This window comes from Dermochelys coriacea, chromosome 14, assembly GCF_009764565.3.
Source record: "Dermochelys coriacea isolate rDerCor1 chromosome 14, rDerCor1.pri.v4, whole genome shotgun sequence".
Taxonomy (NCBI): domain Eukaryota; kingdom Metazoa; phylum Chordata; order Testudines; family Dermochelyidae; genus Dermochelys; species Dermochelys coriacea.
In genome coordinates this window covers 37974314-37998977 of record NC_050081.1, presented here as the reverse complement: position 1 = coordinate 37998977, position 24664 = coordinate 37974314, and the positions used below count along the sequence as shown (strand labels likewise).

General features: G+C 50.5%; 2 protein-coding genes across 4 annotated transcripts in view; one reads left to right on the top strand and one right to left on the bottom strand.

The window, feature by feature from the left end:
- Nucleotides 1-12288, top strand: part of LOC119842888 (killer cell lectin-like receptor subfamily B member 1A) — a 98330-nt gene extending 86042 nt beyond the window's left edge. The window contains exons 4-7 of the mRNA XM_043497080.1: nt 4299-4490; nt 8866-9020; nt 9620-9732; nt 10419-12288. Of these exons, the coding sequence (XP_043353015.1) occupies nt 4299-4490; nt 8866-9020; nt 9620-9732; nt 10419-10542 (584 nt within the window). The 3' untranslated portion in view covers nt 10543-12288. The remainder of the gene's footprint in view (nt 1-4298; nt 4491-8865; nt 9021-9619; nt 9733-10418) is intronic.
- Nucleotides 12289-15054: 2766 nt separating this feature from the next.
- LOC119842890 (early activation antigen CD69-like) lies at nt 15055-23034 on the bottom strand. Of its 3 annotated transcripts, XM_043497096.1 has the most exons (6): nt 22876-23008; nt 21944-22504; nt 21056-21160; nt 19035-19210; nt 17234-17337; nt 15055-15819 (listed from the first exon to the last, which is right to left on the bottom strand). In XM_043497096.1, exons 2-6 carry the CDS (start codon nt 22134-22136, stop codon nt 15690-15692), a joined length of 708 nt encoding a protein of 235 aa, XP_043353031.1. In that variant the 5' UTR covers nt 22137-22504; nt 22876-23008; the 3' UTR covers nt 15055-15689. The 3 variants fall into 3 exon arrangements, with proteins under 3 accessions (XP_043353031.1, XP_043353030.1, XP_038227563.1); XM_043497095.1 differs by having other exon boundaries at nt 21944-23034; XM_038371635.2 differs by having other exon boundaries at nt 19035-19204; nt 21944-23018.
- Between the last annotated feature and the right edge of the window lie 1630 nt (nt 23035-24664).

Here is a 24664-nt window from a genome sequence, read left to right as displayed (position 1 = left end):
GCTCAGGGCACGACCCAGGCTCCACCATCCCTGGCTAACCTGGGCCGCTCTTTGCCTGTCTTTTGTGTTGTTACGTTCTGTACGCTCTCTCTCTCTCTCTCTCTCTCTCTCTCTTGGAGGTCTGCTCGATGGAGGGATCCTTTGCTAGGCCCCCTTTGCATGTTCTTCCAGCTGCCCAATGGCCAATGCTCTGCTTCATTCTTAACATAAGAACGGCCATACTGGGTCAGACCAATGGTCCATCTAGCCCAATATCCTGTCTTCCAACAGTGGCCAAAGAAAACACATCCCAGATTTTTCCAACTTCTGTTCTGGATAACTTTAGAGAGCAGGTGATGTTGGACTCTTGGCATTTATTATTAATTAATTGCATTTAATGTCTAGTAGTTTTCTAAGGCATTTGCTTTCTAAGGTATTTAGACATCTTCTATGCCTCTGGTGGATTTTCAGCTTTCACATCTATGCATTAGGGTGGAAATAACATTTGAGTTGAACATTCATAGTTTGGTCTTTAAACTGTAGATTTGCAATGACCAAATCGTGTTTAAGCTCATCCATGCAGCTGCTACCTTGCCAAATTGTGACATTATTTCCTCCTGGACTTTCCATTGGTGTGCATGTTACAGCCAAGGTATGGCAAGGCAAATTGACAATATACATAATGAACACAATAGACAATAATTAAGAATAATGCAATCGAACAGAAAAAGAACTTGAAAAACAACAAACAAATATGGTGAGGAATTAAAAAAAAGGGGGGTCATTTAAAAATGTGGGAAATGTAAAATATTGAGAAAATGTTAATATTTTCATAAAAATTCCCATTTTCAAGAAAATGGCTAAAATTTCACCCCATTGACTTTACATAAAGAGTCAGGCAGCTCTCCAGTCATCCCAGACTAGCCTACGAAGGGAAACAAGATGAACAGGTGAGTGTACAGGCCCCAGTCCTGTAATAAACTCCCTGTGGGCATAGGATTCTACCCACACTGTAAGATCGGGGCCGTATTTTTCTTTGAAATGGTCTTTCACACACCAGATTCTGATTGTTTTTCACCAGATGTTGGCTCTTACAGGTCCCCCGAGTCCCCGGTGGCATCGGACAGCGCTGTGGGTCGGATGGATTGGGAATATTGTCCTGGTGATTGCTGTGATAGTGCTGGGGATTTGGGGTGAGTAGCTGACAGTACCGTGTTTATTTGTGCGGGTCCATCAGTGTATAGCATGGATTATCCTGTCCCTCCAGAACTCCATTGTGGAGCCCCTCCCACTAGCTGGTACATTTTTTTGATGCTTCAAAGAGCTTGACTGTAACGTAGAGAGAAAATTAAATAGACAGGGAGATGGGGATGGATGGATAACTAGATAGATCCAGGAATACACTAGAACTAGTCAAAAATAAGGGGAAAATTTTACTGATATATTTAAAAAAGAAAAAAACAAAACCATTGTAACCTCTTTTCAAAATTCAAAAGACCCCCCTAAATTTTGAAAGTTCAAAATTTGAAAAGCTCTGCAAGTTGGCTGAAAAAATGGGAGGGATTGAGGAGAATTATGTGACAGTTTCATCAATATTTTTCCTCATTTTTTGTTTCAAAGTTCAAAATTACACCATTTTAAAATTAGAAAAAAATTTCAGCTAATTGTAAAACTAGCACTGACTGAGAATTTGTCATCCAAATGTGTTTTTAAAAAGGAAAATTTGGATTTTGCTATATGTGTAGCGCTCCCTATCCCCCCGGTTACCTTCTTTAGTACCAATCTCCTGACAGGTTTTGAGGGACGGGCCTGGGTTCTTCTGGATCCCACCTTCCACTCCCCAGGGTGTAACATTTTTATTTTTTTCCTGTATGAATTTATTTGCTGGTGCCTCCAGCCCCCTCGCTCCTGCCTGGCAGGGTCACCAGGGCAGCTTGGGAGGAAAATTCTAACCACAGGGTAACCCCCACTTACTTGCCAGTTAGCTGGAGACTCCCAGGAAATAACACAGACACATACAACATATTCCACACCATAATTATATTAGACAGGAGATAAATATAACAATATTCCAAGGGTCACCGATGCCCACGCTGATAATACCCATGAATTTCCCCAGTCACTTGGACCTGATCTAGCAAAGGTCAAATTAGTGTCCTGTTGGCGCGAGTACTTGTAGGGGCCCTTGATGACCTGTGACCACGATATCATCTGTGCCTCAGTTAGCAGCTTGGCTGACTGGGCTCAATGTAGCCCAAAGGACTCACACATGGGATAAGGCGTCAGTCCCGCCACGGGTTTAATAGGCAGCAGGTTATAAAATCCCCAGACCCGGACCCGCTGGCTTGAGGGCACATTTCCCAGGAGTAGGGGGGGTTTCTTCCAAACTATCTCCTTGACTAGCTAACGGAAGGATGATGACTCACAACTTCACACCGGATCCTCACGGTCAGAGATGGCTCTGGACTGCAGAGGGGCTGATGATCACTGTGGGCAGGCGTCCTCTTAATGCAGGGATCAGGCTGCTGCTGCTCCCGGGATTTCTCCTCACCACCAAGGGGTGTACGGCTCAGGGGGCAGGTTACTAAACTAGCCTAAAAATCCTAACTTTAGTCTTCCACTGCAGCGCTGCCCAGACACACAGGGAGAGACAGTCCCTGACCCAGCTGAGATCAGGGCCCCGTTGTGCCAGGAGCTGCACAGACCCACAGGGAGAGACAGGTCCCCCCCGCCCCCCCAAGAGTTCACAATCTAAATAGGTACAACAGTCAAAACAAAAGAGGTGAAATTACCTGGCCAAGATCGAACACAGATCTGTGGCACACCTACGATTTGAATCCCGATTTCCTACCCATTACCTCATGCTGCGTTTCCATTAACCACGCTGGGCACTGGACTGGCCAGTACCACCAGCTGGGAGTTTCAGAGCCATTGCTGAAATTTCAAAAATTGAAACATTTCCATTTGCTAAAAAATCTGGGGCAGGGGGAAATTATCCTAGTGCCCCCTCCCGCCGCCCGCTTTTCATCAATGTTGGGCATTTCAGTACAAATGGCATCGGAATGTAATATTAGAAAAATGTAGCTGGTCGATAAATGGAGAAACAATGTCACCAAAATATGGCTGGGGATTTTTTCCCTGAATATCTTGTTCCCATCGGCATGCTGGCATGTCACGCAGAGCTGGCTGTTCGCAGCAGGATGGTGGGACAGGGCGGGAGCTCACAGGTTCTCGGAGAGGAAGGCTGGCTCAGGGGGTTAGGTGCTAATCTGGGACTCAGGAGCTATGGGACCAGTTCCTGGGTCTTACACAGAATCCTATGTGATCCTGGGCTGGTCCCTTAAGGCTGGAATTCCACAGGGGTTTAGGCACCTAATAATTCAGCTAGGCACCTAGTGGGTTGTTTTTAGGCACCTAATGCTTATTGAAATCAATGAGAATTGGGCACCTAGGACCTAATTTCTCAAATGTATTTAGGTGCCCAACGCCCAAGGGAATTAGGAGCCTAAATCCTGTTGAGGATCTGGGCCTGGGTTCTTCCGAAAACCCTACTTGGGGCCTATCTGCAGCTTTAGGTGCCTAAACCCCTTTAATAATCTGTCCCGATGAGCCTCCCCTTTGTCATAGGGAATGCGGGTGAGGGACAGAGACAAGTGAAGGGGGCGGTTAAACTCCGCAACAGACAGGCTGCACCCCTCACCTTGGGATCAGGGTGGCTGCATTGTTGGGGGAGGCTGTCTGGGAGCCCTGTTTTGACTGAGCCAATTTCCACAGCAGCAGAGAGCCCCTGATGCCAGAAGCTGTGACCACCAACCTGACACCCACATGGTTGCAGCCCAGCATCTCAGATTCCTGTGCGATCTCACACCCCGGCCCACGCGGCTCCCGGCCCCTCCTCTCACTAGAGCATGACGCAGGGTGAGGAGGGCTACACAACATTAAACCTGCAGCCCCAGTGGAGTGGCTCAGGTGGCCACAGCTCGGAACCCAGGATGGAGCTCTGTGCCTCAGTTTCCCCACATGTACAATGGGGATAACAGCCCTGTGCCCTGCCTCACAGGGGGGTTGAGAAGATAAATCCAGAACAGACTGGGAGGTGCTCTTAGGCACCCAGCTCCCACTGTTTTTCAGTCCAGACACTTTTTTTTAGATCAGGGCCCTTTGGGGCTCCTCTGAAGTCCATTGGAGTCAGTGGCGATGGGGCTGAACAGGCTCTGGGGCAGGCCCCGTGTCTCTGCAGGGCTCTGTGCTGGTGCTTTTACCAGCAACTCCCACAACATTGACTGGTCGCCCTCACTGCCACCAACGCTGCTTTGCAGTTTCCCTCTTGGTATCTGAGAAGGGAAAGACCCCGGCAGCCCCTGATTGCGACGGAGCCGGGAGCAGAGATACAGCGACACCCCCTGGGAGCGACGGAGCTGGGAGCGGAGACCCCAGCACGGCAGAATGCAGCGCCCGCCTGGAGCGTTTCCGATCCCAGCTGTGTCACGCGGCCCCGACTGGCCCAGCAGGTAACCCCAGCTCGTGTGTCTCTGAGCCGCCCTCCGCCCCGGGCACGGCCAGTGGAAACCCAGCTGCCGTCCCAGCCCGTGGGGATCCTGCAGGGCAGGGACACGCCGCCCCCTGCTGGCTGCACCGATCTAGCCACCTGCCCCGCTGGGTGCCAGGCCAGGAATATGAATGTACGTCCTCAGCTGGGACTGGGTATGGGGTAGCGACATCTACTGGTCGTTCAGGTTAATACACAGCCATGAAGATTTTAATAACAATGTTCAGAGTAGCAGCCGTGTTAGTCTGTATTCGCAAAAAGAAAAGGAGGACTTGTGGCACCTTAGAGACTAACAAGTTTATTTGAGCATAAGCTTTTGTGAGCTATAGCTCACTTCATCAGATGCGTTCGGTGGAAAATACAGTGGGGAGATTTTATATACACACACAGAGAACATGAAACAATGGGTTTTATCATACACACTGTAAGGAGAGGTTTCAGAGTAGCAGCCGTGTTAGTCTGTATTCGCAAAAAGAAAAGGAGTACTTGTGGCACCTTAGAGACTAACAAATTTATTAGAGCATAAGCTTTCGTGAGCTACAGCTCACTTCATCGGATGCGTTTTTTCCACCAAATGCATCCGATGAAGTGAGCTGTAGCTCACGAAAGCTTATGCTCTAATAAATTTGTTAGTCTCTAAGGTGCCACAAGTACTCCTTTTCTTTTTACTGTAAGGAGAGTGATCACTTAAGATGAGCTATTACCAGCAGGAACGGGGGGAGGGAGGGGAAGAAAACCTATTGTGGTGATAATCAAGGTGGGCCATTTCCAGCAGTTGACAAGAATGTCTGAGGAACAGTGGGGGGTGGGGAATAATATGGGGAAATAGTTTTACTTTGTGTAATGACTCATCCACTCCCAGTCTCTATTCAAGCCTAAGTTAATTGTATCCAGTTTGCAAATTAATTCCAATTCAGCAGTCTCTTGCTGAAGTCTGCTTTTGAATCTTTTGTTGAAGAATACCCACTCTTAGGTCTGTAATCGAGTGACCGGAGAGATTGAAGTGTTCTCCGACTGGTTTTTGAATGTTATAATTCTTGACATCTGATTTGTGTCCATTTATTCTTTTACGTAGAGACTGTCCAGTTTGACCAATGTACATGACAGAGGGGCATTGCTGGCACATGATGGCATATATCACATTGGTAGATGCGCAGGTGAATGAGCTTCTGATATTGTGGCTGATGTGATTAGGCCCTATGATGGTGTCCCCTGAATACATATGTGGACAGAATTGGCAACAGGCTTTGTTGCAAGGATAGGTTCCTGGGTTAATGGTTCTGTTGTGTGCTGTGTGGTTGCCTGTGAGTATTTGGTTCAGGTTGGGGGACTGTCTGTAAGCAAGGCCTGGCCTGTCTCCCAAGATCTGTGAGAGTGATGGGTCGTCCTTCAGGATAGGTTGTAGATCTTTGATGATGCGTTGGAGAGGTTTTAGTTGGGGGCTGAAGGTGATGGCTAGTGGCGTTCTGTTATTTTCTTTGTTGGGCCTGTCCTGTAGTAGGTGATTTCTGGGTACTCTTCTGGCTCTGTCAATCTGTTTCTTCACTTCAGCAGGTGGGTATTGTAGTTGTAAGAATGCTTGATAGAGATCTTTAAGAGTAGCAGCCGTGTTAGTCTGTATTCGCAAAAAGAAAAGGAGTACTTGTGGCACCTTAAATTTGTTAGTCTCTAAGGTGCCACAAGTACTCCTTTTCTTTTTGATAGAGATCTTGTAGGAGTTTGTCTCTGTCTGAGGGGTTGAAGCAAATGCGGTTATATCATAGAGCTTGGCTGTAGACAATGGATCGTGTGGTGTGATCTGGGTGAAAGCTGGAGGCATGTAGGTAGGAATAGCGTCAGTAGGTTTCCGGTATAGGGTGGTGTTTATGTGACCATCGCTTATTAGCACCGTAGTGTCCAGGAAGTGGATCTCTTCTGTGGACTGGTCCAGGCTGAGGTTGATGGTGGGATGGAAATTGTTGAAATCATGGTGGAATTCCTCAAGGGCTTCTTTTCCATGGGTCCAGATGATGAAGATGTCATCAATGTAGCGCAAGTAGAGTAGGGGCATTGGGGATGAGAGCTGAGGAAGCCTTGTTCTAAGTCAGCCATAAAAATGTTGGCATACTGTGGGGCCATGCGGGTACCCATCGCAGTGCCGCTGATTTGAAGGTATACATTGTCCCCAGATGTGAAATAGTTATGTGTGAGGACAAAGTCACAAAGTTCAGCCACCAAGTTAGCCGTGATATAATAGCTGGTAATAGCTCATCTTAAGTGATCACTCTCCTTACAGTGTGTATGATAAAACTGATTGTTTCATGTTCTCTGTGTGTGTATATCAATCTCCCCACTGTATTTTCCACCGAACGCATCCGATGAAGTGAGCTGTAGGTCACGAAAGCTTATGCTCAAATAAATTTGTTAGTCTCTAAGGTGCCACAAGTACTTCTTTTCTTTCTGCGAATCCCTCAGACAGAGACAAACACCTACAAGATCTTTATCAAGCATTCTTAAAACTACAATACCCACCTGGGGAAGTGAGGAAACAGATTGACAGAGCGAGACAGGTACCCAGAAGTCACCTACTACAGGACAGGGCCAACAAGGAGAATAACAGAACATCACTGGCCATCACATACAGCCCCAGCTAACACCTCTCCAGTGCATCATCAACGATCTACAACCTATCCTGGAAAATGATCCCCCACTCTCACAGACCTTGGGAGACAGGCCAGTCCTTGCTTACAGAAAGCCCCCCAACCTGAAGCAAATACTCACCAGCAACCACACACCACACCACAGAAACACTAACCCAGGAACCAATCCCTGTAACAAACTGCGTTGCCTACTCTGTCCCCATATCTACTCTAGTAACACCATCAGAGGACCCAACCGCATCAGCCACACCATCAGGGGCTCATTCACCTGCACATCTACTAATGTGATATATGCCATCACGTGCCAGCAATGCCCCTCTGCCAAGTACATTGGCCAAACCGGACAGTCTCTACAGAAAAGAATAAATGGACACAAATAGGACATCAGGAACGGTAACATACAAAAGCCAGTAGGAGAACACTTCAATCTTCCTGGACATTCTGTAACAGATTTAAAAGTAGCCATACTTGAACAAAAAACCTTCAGATACAGACTTCAAAGAGAAACTGCAGAACTAAAATTCATTTGCAAATTTAACACCATTAATTTGGGCTTGAATAGGGACTGGGAGTGGCTGCCTCACTACAAAAGCAACTTTCCCTCTCCTGGAATTGACACCTCCTCATCAATTATTGGGAGTGGACCACGTCCACCCTGATTGAATTGGCCCTGTCTGCACTGGTTCTCCACCTGTGAGGTAACTCCCTTCTCTTCATGTGGAACTATAATAATGCCTGCAGCTGTAATTTTCACTCCATGCATCTGAAGAAGTGGGTTTTTTACCCACGAAAACTTAAGCCCAAAGAAATCTGTTAGTCTCTAAAGTGCCACCGGACTCCGCATTCTTTCTGTGGATACAGACTAACAGGGCGACCCCCTGAGACTTGACACAACGTAATACATGGGTGTCCAATTTTAGTCAGTGCGTGTGTGTGTGTGTGGGGGGGGGGGTTTCCACACTCAGTGCCAGGCTATGAATGTCCCTGCCTCAGCTGGGACTGGGCACGGGGCAGCAACATCTACTGGCCGTTCAGGTTAATCCCCTGCCATGAAGATTTTAATAGCAACGTAATACAAAGCTGTCCAATTTTTTCAGTATGTCTGTGTGTGTGTGGGGAGGAGGGGTTCACATCTTATTAGTGAGATTGTCTTACGGTCCCATCCCCTCCCGTTCCCTGACATCTGGGCACAATGTCCCCTCCCATTCACCCCTGGGTCCCAGCCTCCCCTCCTGTTCCCAGTTTAACACACCCCTTCCCCCCAGTTACTCCAAGACCCTACTAAGCTATTCTCATAGTGTAAAGAGGCCTTAAAGTGGGTACATTGGCCCCTGAGAATCTCCCCTTCCTGGGGGGGCCTCTCCGGCTGGTGTGAAATTAGGGTAAGGGCCCTCACCCACCCTGTTCCCAACCCCCAAAATGGGGGGCAGATTGGTAGTATGGCTAGAGGGCAGTGCGCTATGGGTCTTCTCTGCTTCCCAGGGCCCATCTGGGAGCAATGGATAAGGCAGAGCAGCCCTGAGGCTGCTGTAACTGATACCGGGAGCCAGGCAGGGCCTGGCCCAGCCCCAGATTTCAGGGAGCACAAAGGGGACTCAAACCCATTTGAACCCCGTTCCTGCCCCAGTCTCAAGAAGGGAGTAGCCGGGAATGAGGCCCAGAGGGCTAGGGGCATTAATGACGCCTGTCTCTCTGCAGGGGGCTCCGGGTGCAAACTCTGCCCCACGGACTGGCAGCTGCGTGGGGACAAGTGCTACTGGGTCTCCGGAGGAGGTAAAACGTGGAGCGAGAGCCGCGCCGACTGCTCAGCGAGGGGCTCCCAGCTGCTGGTGATCCAGGACCCCAAGGAGCTGGTAAAGGGGATGATCCCTTCCTGCTGGAGCTGACCCTGCAGGGCTGGGCCCAGAGTACAGAGTCCAAGGGTATGCGTAGGCTACATGGTAGGGCTGGGATTTTCAAAGCGGCCTAGGGTATTTAGACACACCATTCCCATTAATTGTTAATAGGAGGGTGTCCAAACCCCCTAGGCTGCTTTGACAATCCCAGGCTAAATCACTAGCCCCAGGATCAGGGGCACACAAAGGTAGTTTAAAGCCACTGATACCCTTCCCCTTCTGGCGTGTGCCCAACCCAGCTCAGCTGGAGAGAGGGGCTGGGGGTGTGCGTGAGGATGGGTGTGTGAGGAATGGTGGCTACAGAGACAGGGGATGTATGGGGATGGACGGATGGATCGAAGGGTATATATGGGGGATAGTTGGATAGATAGATGGGTGTGTATGCGGACAGATGTATGGGGATGGATAATGTATATAGGTGTATATAGGGTCTATATGGGGATAGATGGACAGACAGACAGACGTTCTGGTCCTGAAGTTGTCGACAACCTGGATTCACAAGAAAAGAGCGCGACAGCACGTCTGGTCACCAGCTGCCTGTCCCACACTCACTGCAGGAGTTCCTAAAGGACCTGACACAAGGTTCACATCTGTTCTGGATCGGACTGTCCGTCTCCTCCCCGGAGAAGGGCTGGACCTGGCTGGACGGCTCCCGGCTGAATCAGACCCTGTGAGTGATTCCTTGAGTCAAACGCTTTCCCTCCCCTCCGTGGGCAGAAGGGGCCAGGGCCAGGGATGGGGGAAGTTTGGGGGGAAGGTCAGGAGCTCAGGGGGAGCCGTGTTCAGTGTCAGATGATGCTGAGACCCCAGGAGGGGGTCTGGGGAGCCCGGCTGAGAGGGAGACTGGGTGGGAGCAGACAGGGCCATGGGGCAGGGAGAGATTTGTGCATCCCCCAGCACAGAGATGGTGGCTTGAGCCCTGGGGCTGGGGGAGGTGGCCCAGAGACAGGGTGTGGAGGGAGAAGAGCAAAGGGGCAAGGCCAGAGCCCTGGGGATCCCTCAGAGAATGGGGCAGGGGGGAGGGGGAGACACAGAGCAGCCAGAGAGGCAGGAGGTGATCAGGAGGGGGCAGCCGTCGGCCCAGCCCGGTGGGGAGGAGACGCGGAGCAGGGGAGGGAGATGGACAGGGTCTAGCCCAGCAGGGAGGACGAGGCGGGAGCAGGTCCCTGGGATCTGGGAAGCGAGAAGCCGTTGGAGACCCTGGCCTGGGCCCTGACAGTGGGGAGAGGGGGCAGCCCCCAGGGCAGAGCTGGAAGAGACGACGGCTGCGGATCCTGTTGGAACAGGGAAGAGCCGCTACCAATTGCATGCGATGGACCCACACGCGCTCACAGGGGCCCTCTCCTTGTCCTGCAGGTTCCCGGTGTCAGGCCCGGCTGAGGGGCACAGCTGTGGGGTGGTGAAGGGGAATCGGATTGGTTCTGACACCTGCAGCTCTGGATTTCAGTCGATTTGCCAGAGAGACGCCGTCCCGCTCTGAACGGAGTATGGAGGAGACCTCAGAGCGCGGCACTGTTAGCCCCATATCACACGTGGGGAAACTGAGACACAGACACTGACCTGCCCGAGATTACGGCGAGTTTGTGGCAAAGTAGAAATGGAACCCAGGAGTCCTGACTCCCAGCCCCCCTCCCTCTAACCCCCAGCCTCTCCCCCTCTCCCAGGGCTGGGACTAAAACCCAGGAGTCCTGACTCCCAGTCCTACCTCAGGCAAAAGAGTTTAAAGGGGTTAATTCCATTGAGAAGAACAATTCCAAGCTCTGGCGTTACATGTTCCAGCAGGAGTTGCAAGTGCTGCAGGGGCAGAGCTTGGGCCGTAGGGATAACGCTCTGCACAGCCCTGGGGAAGTTCAGCCCCAGAAGTGGGAGGGAGGAATCTGCCAGATTCCCAGCTGGTGTAAATCAGCATCCATCCAGGGACTCCAATGGAGCAGCACTGTCTGACCCGAACTGGGGATCTGGCCCCATTGACTCCATGGTGCTATGGTGGATTCACACTAGGTGGGGATCTGGGTTTTCACCTGTATTTCACTCCTGATTAATTTCTTTGCATCTCTCTGCCCGGTCCCTCTCCGAGCTCTCTTCCCCGGCCCATCCATTGCTCCCGTCCGCACCTCTGCCCATCCTGCCCTAATGGATCGTTAACTCCTGTCACTAATGGTGGGGTCTCAGCTTCCCCAGTCAGGCATCAGAGCTTTACCATGCTGACGTACTGTCCACTTGCTATCTCCTCAGAGCATCGTTAAGGGGATCAGTTCCTCAATCCCAAATGGAACCTTTCCATGCGTGTTGCTTGGTGATCTCTGGTGTCACTGTCTCTGTCAGAGGAGCCGGGGGGGGATGCTCAGTGGCAGTGATAGGGGCACTACGGGGACGGCTGGGCGCTAACCAACATCCTGTTACTCAGTGGCCCAGCAGCTCAGGAGAAGATGGACTGGGAAAGCTGGAGCGCAGGCTGGCTGAGCAAGCCAGACCCCAGTGTCTTTAGGAGCCACCCCCCGAGACAACTGGGCTTGTGACTGCCAGAGCACAGAACTGGTCTGATCTGCGGGACAGACAGGGCTGGCGAGCGCAGACACATATTGGGGCTGGACAAATACACCATGCTGATGGCGATGTCAGGGGAGGGAGGCAGTGTGGCCTAATGGATACCACACTGGACTGGGACATGGAAAACTGGGTTGTGTTCCTGGCTTTGCTACAGAAGGGCCACCCTGGTGTCTGCTGCACCCTTTAGCCCCCAGCCTCGGCTGACGGGCTGGATGCCCCGTGCCTGCTGGGTGACCCCGCATAAGACACTTCACCTCTTTGGGTTTGTCTACACCAGGGTTCTCAAACGTTATTGCACCACGACCCCCTTCTGACAACAAAAATTACTACATGGCTCCAGGAGGGGAACCAAAGTCTGAGCCCGCCCAAGTCCCGCTGCCCCGGGCCGGGGGGTGAAAGCAAACCTCAGGGGCTCCAGCCCTGGGGATGGGGGACTGCAACCTGAGCCCTGCCACCCAGGGCTGAAATCCTGGGGCTTTGGCCCCAGACAGTGGGGCTCAGGCTTCAGCTTCAGCCCCGGGCCCCAACAAGTGTAACACCAGCCCTGGATTTGAGGCCAGGGGAGAGGAGCCCCTCCCTCGGCCCAGCCCAGCCCAGCCCGAGCTGCCGTGGGTGGGGAGAGGCGCCTCTCCCCCGGCCCCGAGCTGCTGCGCTGAGAGAGGGCTGGGGGGGTCCTCTCTCCTCACCGCACCCCAAGGCAGCCTGCCCCCCTAATCCCTCATCCCCGGCTACATCCCAGAGCCCGCATCCCCCCTGTAGTGAGGTGGTGGGGGTCCCCGCCACTGCCCCAGAGAGGGACGAGCCCCTCCGGGCACCAGAGTGGGCGGAGCCAGGGAGCTCCGAGCCCGCCCCCCAGAGGGGCGGGCGTGGCCCAGGACATATAAAGGCCCCACCCCAGAGCCCCCGGCCGGAACACAGCGGAGTGCGAGGGCCCGCGTCCCCCCGCCACCCAACGCGCGGGTGGCAGCCTCCCCCCTCCCAGGCCCTCGCCCACAACTAACTGTGGTTCTGCCCTCACGAAGGCCGTGGAGGAAGACTCCTGCGGCTGGACTAATTCCCTGCGAGGCCTTCTCCCGAACTTAGTGAGGCGGTGGGGGTCCCTGCCGCCCCAGGGAGAGAGGAGCCCCGGCTAACCGCTTTACACCCCCACACCCCAACCCTCTGACCCAGCCCTGAGCCCCCCCACACCCCGAACCCCTCAGCCCCACCCCCACCACATGAATTTTGGTAAGTGCACCTATAGGCAGGTGCTGTGTCACATATCGCATAAAACTCATTCCGCACCTGGGAGGGAACAGTGGTTGTGACCCACTTTGGGGTCCTGACCCACAGTTTGAACCCGCTGATCGACACTACAATTAGACCCTCGGGTCAGCTGGCTCTGGCGCATGGGGCTCGGGCTACGGGGCTGCTTAATTGCCAGGTGGACATTCCGGCTCGGGCTGGAGCCTGGGCTCTAGGACCTTTCCACCTCGTGGGGGTCCCAGAGCTCGGGCTCCAGCTAGAGCCCCAGTCGCTATACTGCAGTTAAACAGCCCCTTCATTTGAGGCCACGTCAGCTGGCACGGGCCAGCCGCAGGTGTCTAACTGCATTGTAGACACCCTTTGTGGTTGTTTCCCCATCTGAGAAATGGGGATAATGAGACTTTGTGAAGTGCTTTGAGATCTACCGTTGGACAGCTCTAGACCAGAGTGAGGGATTATTACTAATCGCACGGACAGTAAAGATTTCCGTTAAACTGCACAAAAGCAGGGTGTGTTTATTCTTGATGTGCCACAGAGCTGACAGAACCCTGCCTTGGGATTCAGGAGAAATGGGTTTATTCCCGTCTCTGACCTGTTCGGTGACTTTCCACAAGTCACTTATACTCTCAGTGCTTCAGTTTCCTCTCCCAGATTCCTCTCCCTGTCTTGTCTATTTAGTCTGTGAACTGCTTGGGGCAGGGTCTCTCGCTGTGTGTCTGTGCAGAGCTTGGCCCAATGGGGCCCTGATCTCAGCTGGGGCAGGGATTGTTTCGCCCTGTGTGTCTGGGCTGCGTGAGGCACAATGGAGCCCGGATCTCAGCTGGAGCCTCTAACTGCTGATGTGATACGGTCATAAATATAAAGAAAAGGGTAGCATAAAATCCCTTCTTGGCAGCTGTACTGAATCACTTTATCTCTAAGGGGTTAAGTAGCTCAAATCATCTAGTGGGCACCTGACCAGAAGGACCAAGAAGATACTTGCAAATCAGGGGGGGGAAGAGAATTTCTTTATTGTTGCCTCTCCAGACAGAGAGAGAGACCAAGCAGATACAACATCTCCTGAAAATATATCTGGAATGATCCATCTAAAATTACAGAAATTGTAAGTAAGGCAAGGAAATGCATTAGGTTATCTTTTGTTTTACCTTGTGAATTTTCCTATGCTACAAAGGTAGTTTTATTCCTGTTTTTGTAACTGTGAAGCTGAGTCCAAAGGGGTTTCCTCTGTGTTTTTAATCTTTTTATTATTCTGTAAAAAGTGACCTTCCATCCTGATTTTACAGGTGTGATTCTTTTCCTTTTTTCTTTATTATACAGTTCTTCTTTTAAGAACCTGATTGATTTTAGTGTCCCAAAGATAAAGGGTCTGGTCTGTACTCACATTGCTAAGGCAATTAGTAGGTATATTATTCTCAAGCCTCCCCAGGAAAGAGGGTGAAGGGGCTTGGTGGGATATTTTTGGGGGGACAGGGTTTCTAAGTGACCCTTACCTGAATTTTGTGTAAATCACTTGGTGGTGGCAGCAATATTGTCCAAGGACAAGGAAAGGAATTTATGCCTTAGGAAAGTTTTTAACCTAAACTGGTAGAATATAATCTTAGGGGGTCTTTCATGTGGTTCCCCACATCTGTATCCCAGAGTTCAGAGTGGGGAGGGGAACTATGACCGATAAAAAGATTATTTGTATCTTTCTGAGGCTTAGCACAGTGGTTAGCATGTGTGTGTGTGTGTGTGTCACTGTTCCCAGTTTGTCTCATCAGGAATGGTTCGTGGGGATTGCACCTGGCCAGAGAGAGAACAGCCCGGCTCTTTGATCTCTCTCCCCCATACTCAAGTGGGCTCATGACAGACCCATTCTTCCCTAGGGCACAGACACCAGAACGGAGCCCTGCCCTTTATAGGCAGAGATCAGAGAAAAGCCCAGCGAGTGCAGTGCCCTTCCCCTAGACCACATCACCCCCTGGGGGGCAGAGTTTTCCCTCATTCTGGGGGAGCCCCTCCCCGGCAGACAGAGGGAAAGACAGGAATGATGACTGAAAAAGAGACACACTCACCTTGGCCTCAGCTCATTAGTCCTTGTGGGGAGGGGAGCTCACAGCCCTGGTGGGAGGATGCAGCTGCTGCCTCAGTTTCCCTCCTCAGTTGGGAGGAGCTATTCACATGAGGACTTATGTTTGCAAAATAAAAGTTTCCCTTCTCGGAGCTGGTGTATTATTATACAAATATCTATGTACACACGTGTGTATACACACACACACACACACACACACACACACACCTATCCTAGCACGTTCCAGCCATCCCCTCCTGTCTGTGGCATCTCTTCACGCTCTCCCAGCGCTCAGCAGGGCCTGCACAACAGTCCTTCTCGCTGTACAGCAGAGTTCATACGTCCTTGCGCCAGGCTGCGGGGTTCACACCGGCCCCTTCATCGCATGGCTGCAGGGGCCACAGCACCTCCCGATGGCCCCAGCTGGTACACTGGCCTCTAGCCACAGCCTGTTCCAGGTTCCTGCCCTGGGCCCCTGACAGGAGGGACACAGCAGGCTTGGCTGCTCCCCTTCTGATTTCCAAGTCAGAAGATTCCTTCTCTGTGCCAGAGAGTGAGCTGGGGGATGCTGGCTAATCAGCATCCTCACCCCAGTCCCCAAATGGCCCAATGGGTGCCAGAGGCTCCAAGGGGAGGAGCTAGATGCTGTCTTTCAGCAAGCGTCTCTCTTCCTTGCTGCTGGGGCTGTCCCCTTTCGCCAGCCCCATCCAGTTCCCCAGTCATTGAGGCAGCTTGGGACAGCCCCGTTGAAAGGACAAGGTTCCGCCTCATCCAGGTCACAGTCACTTTGCTCTGCCTTCCGTTTTCTCCGCTGGTTTGAGGCAGATCCAGCGTCCCTCCCTAGAGCAGCCTGAACTGGTAATTTCGGCATTGTACACAAAAGCACATAGGCCTCCTCCCACTATTTTAAACCTGCAACAGCAACAAATAATAATAAAAAACCCTGCACAAGTATTAGAGCAGCTGTGACGTTGCACTCCATACGTTTTATGGAAATATGCTTATGAGTGTGTATATGATGGAATATGCTTTATGCAAAAGGTGTCTTGTAAGGTATCATAACAAAGGTTATAACCTACTGAATATATTACTCCTATTTGTAGGCATGTATCGTTGTATCTGAAGCTAGAAATATGAAGTATCACTCGGAGGTCCTATTAGAATTATGCAAAAAGTGTGGGCCATTCATGGTGGTTTAGAATCTTGATGGCTCCCACTGACTAGGACAATTGGTGGTAAATGGTTTATTTACCTGCAAACCTTCCTGCGTATGTTTGGGCCAACCCAGGAAGAATGGAGACTAGGGGCCTTACAGTGATGTGACCATGTCACATGGTAATGGAGCCCATCTTAATCCTTGTACTTTTCCATTGATGAGATGGGGATGGGGACAAGCACAGACAAAAGATTCCCACCTTGTGCCAAAGCTATAAAAGTGGGTGGAGCAGGAGAAAGGGGGTGGCCAGTCATGAGAAAACCCCTGCTTATCAATTTAGATGTCTGCTGGAACTAACAAGGACTGTACCAGGGGAAAGGATTGGGCCCAGACTAGGAAGGACTCTAGTCTGTGAAAGAAGCTTATTGGAACATCTTTGAGAGTGAGATATTACCTGTAATCAGTTTCTTAATGTATTAGGCTTAGACTTGTATGTTGCGTTTTATTTTGCTTGGTAACTTGCTTTGTTTTCTCTATTACTTGAAACCACTTAAATCCTACTTTTTATACTTAATAAAATCACTTTTGTTTCTTAATTAACCCAGAGTAAGTCATTAATACCTGGGGGGGGGGCAAACAACTGTGCATATCACTCTATCAGTGATATAGAGGGCGGACAATTTATGAGTTTACCCTGTATATGCTTATGGAGAGTAAAATGGATTTATTTAGGGTTTGGATCCCATTGGGGGCTGGGTGTCTGGGTGCTGGAGACAGGTGACCTGCTGAGCTGTTTTCAGTTAAACTCTGAAGTTTTGGGGGCGTGGACCAGGCCTGGGTCTGTGTTGCAGCAGGTTAGCGTGTCTGGCTCAACAAGGCAGGGTTCTGGAGTCCCAAGCTGGCAAGGAAAACAGGCTCAGAGGTAATTTTAGCACATCAGGTGACGGTCCCAAGGGGATCACAGTGACTGAACCCATCACAGCTTCAACTAGCAGTGAAAATCCAGCCTCGAGCAATTCACCCCCAATCACTTGGTAAATTTATGCGAGAGCCAGGCACTGAACCCCTATTTCCCAAGTCACAGCCCCAGGCCTTAATCACACGGCCACACTGCTGTTTTAAATGCGAGCTGCAACATTTATGCTGTTAATAGAACTGAAATGGACCCACCAGTTGTTGAATTCAGTGCCATTCGTCCACATCCAGGGCTGGTCCAGTTCCCTCCGGAGGCCGATCCAGTGGTCAAAGCGTCCTTTATAGCGCAGCAGAAAATCCTTTGTTAAAAATGTAAAAGCAAATACACGTTACAAATCTCCGTCTCTGGGATCTCTACAACCTACACGGGATTCTCTGGGCTGCTACCCAGGGCGCTGGTCCAGGCTGGGAATTCTACACCAAGAAATGACATCCCAAACTCAGAGGCAGCACCCGTCCACTCCGTGAGTTATGGGTTGGTCATCTCACGCAGGGACATTGTGCTCAGACTAGTCTAGTGTATTTTGTACAGCTGGCTGAAGATTTTTCATCAATATTTCTGTGACAGAAAATGTGTTTCCTATAAAGTTGAAGTTTTCCTATGTTTAATTTTGATTTCCTTGAAAAGTTTCAATTTTCCACTGAGCGATGATTTTGTTTCGGGTCAGTTTGACATTCTTTTGTAGCCAGCTGAGTTACCAAGGTGCCTCATGGGAGTTATAGTTTGGGCCTCATACCTCCATTCTCTGCTATGGGTTGGTTTCCCCCAGACTAAATCTCCTATAATGCACCATGGTTTCCCTATTGGCTGAGCCACTGCTGGGAATCATGGGAGATTTAGTCCAACCTGGAATCTCAGCACACAGAAGGGGGCAGAAGGCACCCAAACGACAAACCCCATGAGGTGCTGTTCAATGTTGAACCATGCTAAAGCAAAATGTTTTGATTTGGTTTGACAAATCAAACTGCTTTGATATATGAATGAAAGAAATTGGTTTGATCAAATGTGGAAACCAGATATTTTCACACGTTTCTGGAACTAAATGCGAAGTAAAAAGTTTGTGAATTTCAGCTTCTTGTCCTAACTTATGATAGAGACAAATGTGAAAACATCAGAATTTTCCAACTAAATTCTGATTTTTGCAGCTACCTGGCTCAGTTTCTCAGCTGCATTCCAGACCTTTAGCACTCCTGCATTCTTACCAAATCCCGTGATTTTACTGAGAGTCTCATGCTGTTCGGTGTTTTTCTCAACACCCCAGCTCTTGGAGTCAGGTGATTACAAGAGACTCTCGTCTTCATAAAAAGAAAAGGAGGACTTGTGGCACCTTAGAGACTAACAAATTTATTTGAGCATAAGCTTTTGTGAGCTACAGCTCACTTCATCGGATGCATTTGGTGGAAAAACAAATGCATCCGATGAAGTGAGCTGTAGCTCACAAAAGCTTATGCTCTAATAAATTTGTTAGTCTCTAAGGTGCCACAAGTACTCCTTTTCAATTTGCGAATACAGACTAACACGGCTGCTACTCTGAAACTCGTCTTCATAAGTTTCTAGCCTTCATGGTTGCAGAGAAAAACTTGTAAATGTGACCCCTTAAAGCTACGACACCAGGAAACAAATTAAAAGCCTGGAGAGCTGTTATTTTAAAGTCAATCTCATGGTTTTCGGGGTCTCAATCCATGATTTTTGAACACTTGGGTTGGCAATGCTGCTCCTGTCACAATAAAGGGGCAGGAGAGCAACTGGATTCCCCTGCTGGGAATTCCCCTGGAGCAGAGGGTCGGCATATTAGCCCCACACTGTTCGGACTCAATCCCCAGTGAACGGGGAAGATGGAGAGTGGGTGGAGCACTCTGTACTCTGGCTATTCTGGGATGTGAGAAGTTGCCCTAAATTCAAGCAGCATCTAGGGCCCTGACAGCCCCAGGGCAAACCCAGCATAAAGACGCCTTTGCCATCCCCACCCTGTGCAGCCCAGGATCTGGGTCTCACCATTTCCTGCTGGGTGTCAATCACAGCCAGGGAGGCACCGAGTGCAGAGCAGTTGTTCTGGCTGTAGGTCCAGTTTCCTTCAGTCTCTGAGAAATAGTAACACTTCCCTAGGTACCCAATCCAGCCGTCTGGGCAGGCAGGACCAGCTGAACATGGCTCAGATTTCTTTGCTGGAGATGAGAAAGTAGCAGGGTGAGAGATCTGCCCGTCTCCCTCTGTAGCCACGGCAACAAGCCCCAGTTGACACCACACCATGGAACACCGCACACCCTCCACACCATGGGAAGCTGAGCTTGTGCTTAGACACATTCCCCTTTACAACAGGGAGAGGCCAGCGCCCACCCACCAGCTCCCCACAGCAACACCAGCTGTGAATTTGGAGTCTCGTTTCCAACCCTGCTCTCCTTTGCTGGGGTCCCCATTTTGCCCCCTGCAGGCACAGACTGTGACACTCTATGAAATACGTGGAACACTTAGTGATATTATTGATACCAATATTATCAAATTACAAACGAGCTGGCCAGATAGGCCGTGTGAGGTAGCTGCGAAAATGTTACGATTTGTCAAGTACAATAACCTTGTTTATATGTTTGTATCACTTTTGTGTTACGAGTTCTAGATGTGTAGGGTATATCTGTATTTCCAAACTTGGGCTTTGTTTCTGGGTGACACCCCCAGACAGACTGGCATCAGCATTGTCTAGCCTGCTCAATGGCCCATCAAGGGTCATCGGCTGTACAATGAACCCATGGAAAGGAGACAGGGGCTACACCTTATGAGTCAGCAAGACACATAGGGGCAGGCCGATGGACAGAGAGCTTGAAGGCTTTTCCATGTCATGTGCTGTGAACCTTGTGTTTGGGACACAGGAAGTACCAGCCACACAGCAAAAGAACAGAAAGGGCAGCTGCACCGTCTCCATTTTGTTTTCAATCCTGCTTCTTACCTCTGGAGGAACTTTTCTGAAAACTGAAGCTCTGAACAAAGGACTGAATGACCCATCCAAGCCGTGGATGTGTTCCAGGGGGACTTTCCAGCCAGCAAACACCAATGCAGCTAAGAATCTGATCTGTGGACTTTGAAGTCTCTGTATCTATCTGACTGCTTGACCATTTAACAACTCTCTTCTTGTTCTTTCCTTTATAATGAACCTTTAGCTTTAGGTGCTAAAGGATTGACTGGAAGCATGGCATTTTGGGTAAGATCCAACCTAATCCTGACCTGGTAATGTGGCTGGCCCATTGGGATCAGAAGACCATTTTGTATAGTGAGCAGAGTTTTTAAATAACTTCTCACTGAAGTGGACCCACTGAATCCATCCACCGAGGAGGAGCAGGGTGGCTTTCAGGAAGGCTTGGATCCTCATTCCTGTGAAGCCGACCGGCTCTGCAAGAGTCTGGACTTTGGGGGAGTGCGTGGGCGGGAGGTGGCTTTTATAGACAGGAAAGGTGAGTGTAGACCCAGTGCTCAGAAGTGCTGTGCGTGATATAGCAATATAAAGTAAAACTATTAAACAGGGACATATGCATCTCTGGGGGCAGAGGATCTGGGATTTCTCTGAGTAGCCAGTGTCAGGGGTGTCACAATGTCACAGGGGAATGCTGCAAAGGGATGCAGGGACTGAGGTGCAGCTATTGTTAATCTGCAAGACAAAGCTGGGGCTGGCCTAGCCTGGAGGAGAGGACTTCTGAGGCTGAAAGGCTGATGGGTTTAGGGAGCTGACAGCCAGCCAGGTGCAGGTACGGCTCCCTCTCACTGCAGGCAGGGGGGTAAGACGGTGACTCACTGCCCTGGGGTCTTTAGGTGACACAGCAGAGTTACCCAACAGCCAGTGGGACAATGAGGGTGGCGGAAACCCCATAGAAATGCTACGGGCTCAGCAGAGCTGATGTGACTGTTGAAACAGGGGTGGGCTGCGGGGGGGAGGGGGAGAGGAAGTGTGTGTGGGGGGGGGGATTATGACGTTTCCGAGCACTGAGTGTAAGGTGCAGAGACGGGGTCAGTGCGGGCTCCACACTCACCTGACACGGCGATGAGGACGACGATGATGATGCTCAGTAGGAGATTGAGAACGACACTCGGAACTGCCCAGCGATGTGCCCGTGATGTCAACCAAGACAGCAAACCTGTAATAGAAGGAGCCAGTAATGCTCAGGCTGCTGCTATGGCAGGGAGGACGGGGCCCTACACTGACTAACTGCCTCAGCTGGAGCTCCTTTAAAACCAGGGGATATTCTGCAAGTAGAGAGAGAAATTTAGAGTGAATGAAGTGAAAATTTTCATTCCAACTTGAGGCGGGGGGGAGGAGAGAGTCCTTTCAACCTTTTTTGGGGGTTGGGGGGAGGGAGAGAGAATCGAAAAAATGTGGGTTTGAATTTGAGGTTTTCAGAGATTTCCCCGGCCCCTTGAAAATGTTTCCAGTGAAAGTACATATTTAAAAGGGGAGAGAATGGGGGGAGGAGACCCTGACATCCTAAATCAAAAATTGATTCTTCTCTTATTTTCTAACACAAAACTCCCCTCCCACCAAAATTTGTCCATCCGGAACGAAGACTGGCATTGTTTCCATTTGAAACCCTGAAAACTTCTGAACAAAACAATTGTGGAATTGTGGAAAAAAATTCTTGTTCAAAAAAGCACTTTCCACCCAGAAGACGTTGATGGAAAGTTGACCAGCCTGTCTAGCACTGATGGAGGAGGTGGGGTGACTATGCGGGGATTGAGCAGGGACCTCTGGAAAGAAAGACACAGACTGCTCCTGCCTGGGCTAAAGGCCGTGGTATCTTGAAGGCCGTAGCTGACTTGTGTCTTTCACAGGGACCGGCCACTGGACGAAGATAAAGGCCCGCATGGAGTTAATGCGGGGTGGAAAGAAGAAGTGTAAGAACCACCCAAAGAGGCAGCTGTACCTGTAGGGCAGATTGTGCAGCTTTCTCCACCCTGTGCGGGGACGGTCAAAGGAGTTGTTCTGTTTTCTTTCATTGGGGTTTCCTGGGAACCCAGGTCTGGCTCTGGCTCTGTTGTCTCAACAGAAGACAACTCGTTGCACATCTTCTCTCTCCCCGAAAGACTCATGGACTCCAAAACGGGAGACTCGTTCATCTGAGCCACCTTTCTGCAGCCACCAGTAACTAAGGCCTGTTCACAGTGGGTCTGTAGGTGCTGGCAGAGCCCTTCTTAAGGACAGTTTCAAAGCAGCTCACTCGATTACAGCTCAAGCGCGGTTTGGCTACGTGGGGTGATCAGAAAAACACCTTTCAAATATAATTTGATTGTGAGTTTTGTCCGAATACCCCGACCTGCCAGACGGTGTCTGGGTTGTTTTCGAATGAACTGTTTCAAAGCTTTCCTTGACACTGCTTTTATCCCCAGGGTCAAACAGGCCTTAGCAGGCACTGACCAAATCAACTCCAGGTCACTGAATCTTCCTTGTCCCGTCCTGTGGGGTCTGGCGAAACTCAAGGATTTACCTGTGGAGAGAATTGTCGGGTTACTCTGGCTGGCTTGTGTCGGTGTTTTATCTGCCCAGCCACAGCCCTGCGCAGCAGGCTCAGTTAGAGCTGACAGTGCTAGGACTACCTGCATTTCTCTATAGGGATTTGCATCTGAAGGATCCCAAAGCACTTGACAAACCCATGGATGCATGCGCTGGAGTGGGGTCAGTTCCATGTAGAGAGCGTGGGGCCAGATCCCGGTCTGGTGTGAATTGGGGCAGCTCCATTGAAATCACTGACCCTAGATCCCCAGTTGGTGAAATAAGCCATCGCTCCATTGCAATCAGTGGGGTAAGATCCCCAGCTCTGACTGGTTATGTCAGTTTATACAGTTTCTGCAGACACACCTGAATTGGCAAGAATGCATTTGCTTCCCCTTATGCAAATAGTTTACAAGAAGTCGTAATGGTTCAATTTGAGAGCCTGGAATTTTGGATGCGGGGTTGTGGGGGGATGGCAGTTCCCTCTCTCTGCCCTTGCGGGATGCCCCAGGAAGTCTCTGCATCCCTGGTTTCAGAGTAGCAGCCGTGTTAGTCTGTATTTGCAAAAAAAAAAAAGGAGTACTTGTGGCACCTTAGAGACTAACAAATTTATTAGAGCATAAGCTTTCGTGAGCTACAGCTCACTGGGAGAGCAGCAGACACAGATTCCCAGCTGAGCCCTGTGACAGCAGCAGAGCTGCCAGCTGAGCAGATCTGAAGGGAGCGACTCCAACAGCAGCCAGCACCAGCTGCTTCAGCGGGGGGACAGGACAGCCCTGTACTGGACAGCGATGGAATCACCTGCCCCCAGAGAGAGATTCTTTCCTCACCCCTATTGGTTAGAAGCTGGAGCTTGTATCTTGCCACTTAGAGCCCTTCCCGCTCCAGGTTATTTTCTAATATTAACTGTTATAACTCTGGATGGTCCCATTACCTCTATAAACGCCTAAGAGCTTGGCAGGATTCAGAAAAGAAGATCAATCAATGAGACCTTGTGGCAGCGAGTTCCACAGGCTAGCTGTGCCTTGTGTGAAAACTTAGTCCCTTGATCAGATTTGAATTTTCTGCCTTTTCGAGGCAGAGGGAGAAATGATTCAGATCCAGCTTTTGGGGGTCAGAATGAGAGCTGTTGCAAAATAGACTTGACAGCATCTGTCCCCTAGCGGAAATGAAATGTCATTTCGATCAAGCAATAAACAAACAGCTTTGTCAATGAACCAATAAAACACAGCTAAACAAACAGCCCCCTCCTCTCACAGCTCCTCTAGGGTATTAGCAGAGCCGTGGGGTCATGGGGGTCGGGGAAATGGCTACCTCAGCCAGCTGGGAATTGCCAGAGAGTCCCATTGTGTGACATAAAATGCTACAAGGGCAGGAATCTGGGAGAGAGAAAATGCAGCCGTTTCCCTGGTTAGAGTCTCCTGTGCTCATACAGGGATTCGGATTCTCCCCTACCTGACACCTTGTAACATCTCTGCCACCTGCCTAGAGCTGTCCCCAACCCCCTCCTGCGTCACACAATGAGAGGAGCAGCCCACCCTCCTCACAGCACCCATCTGCCCCAGGGGGCATTTGTCCCTGGCTGCTCACAGGATCCAGGCTCTACAGACGTGGTGAATTTCATTTGCAAACCACATAACAGACTAACACAGCGAACACACACACACAGGCTGGGGCAGCAGTTCAATAATCAGTAACTAGAGTCCAGCCAATGCAACTGACAACTACTCTCCAGTGTCTCTGTGGATCTGCTCTTGCAGGGAGAGAAGCAGGAGCTGCTGCCTGGGCCGGTGTTTGCAGGAGAGACCTCATCTGCTGGGACAGACAGCGCCAGAATAACAGAGCAGGAGCCCAGAGAGTGAATGCGACAGCTCCGGGCAGCAGGCGGCCCCAGCAACTGCATCTAATGGAGGCAGCACCAAGGCTCTGACCCCAGGGCAAAACCCTGCGTCTCTACCTTGGGGTGGAGAGATCAGACCCCACCTGGCTTTGCAGGGCAGACACATCCCAGGCTGTTCACTATGCCAAGCCCAGGGGCATCATTGCCCCTGTCCCCAGTGCACCCTGCCCCATATGTAAGCGGGGGAATGCTCCTGCTACTGTGGGGAACTTTCCTAGCTTCTGCACGACCCCGGTGAAATGGGCTAGTGGAAGG

Excerpts from the sequence above, each read along its gene's own strand:
- LOC119842890 (XM_043497095.1), bottom strand. The coding sequence starts at position 22,136 with ATGAACGAGTCTCCCGTTTTGGAGTCCATGAGTCTTTCGGGGAGAGAG. Across the intron at positions 21,161-21,943 it reads CTGCACAATCTGCCCTACAG|GTTTGCTGTCTTGGTTGACA; the intron begins GTACAGCTGCCT and ends CTTCTATTACAG. Across the intron at positions 19,211-21,055 it reads CGTCCTCATCGCCGTGTCAG|CTCCAGCAAAGAAATCTGAG; the intron begins GTGAGTGTGGAG and ends CTACTTTCTCAT.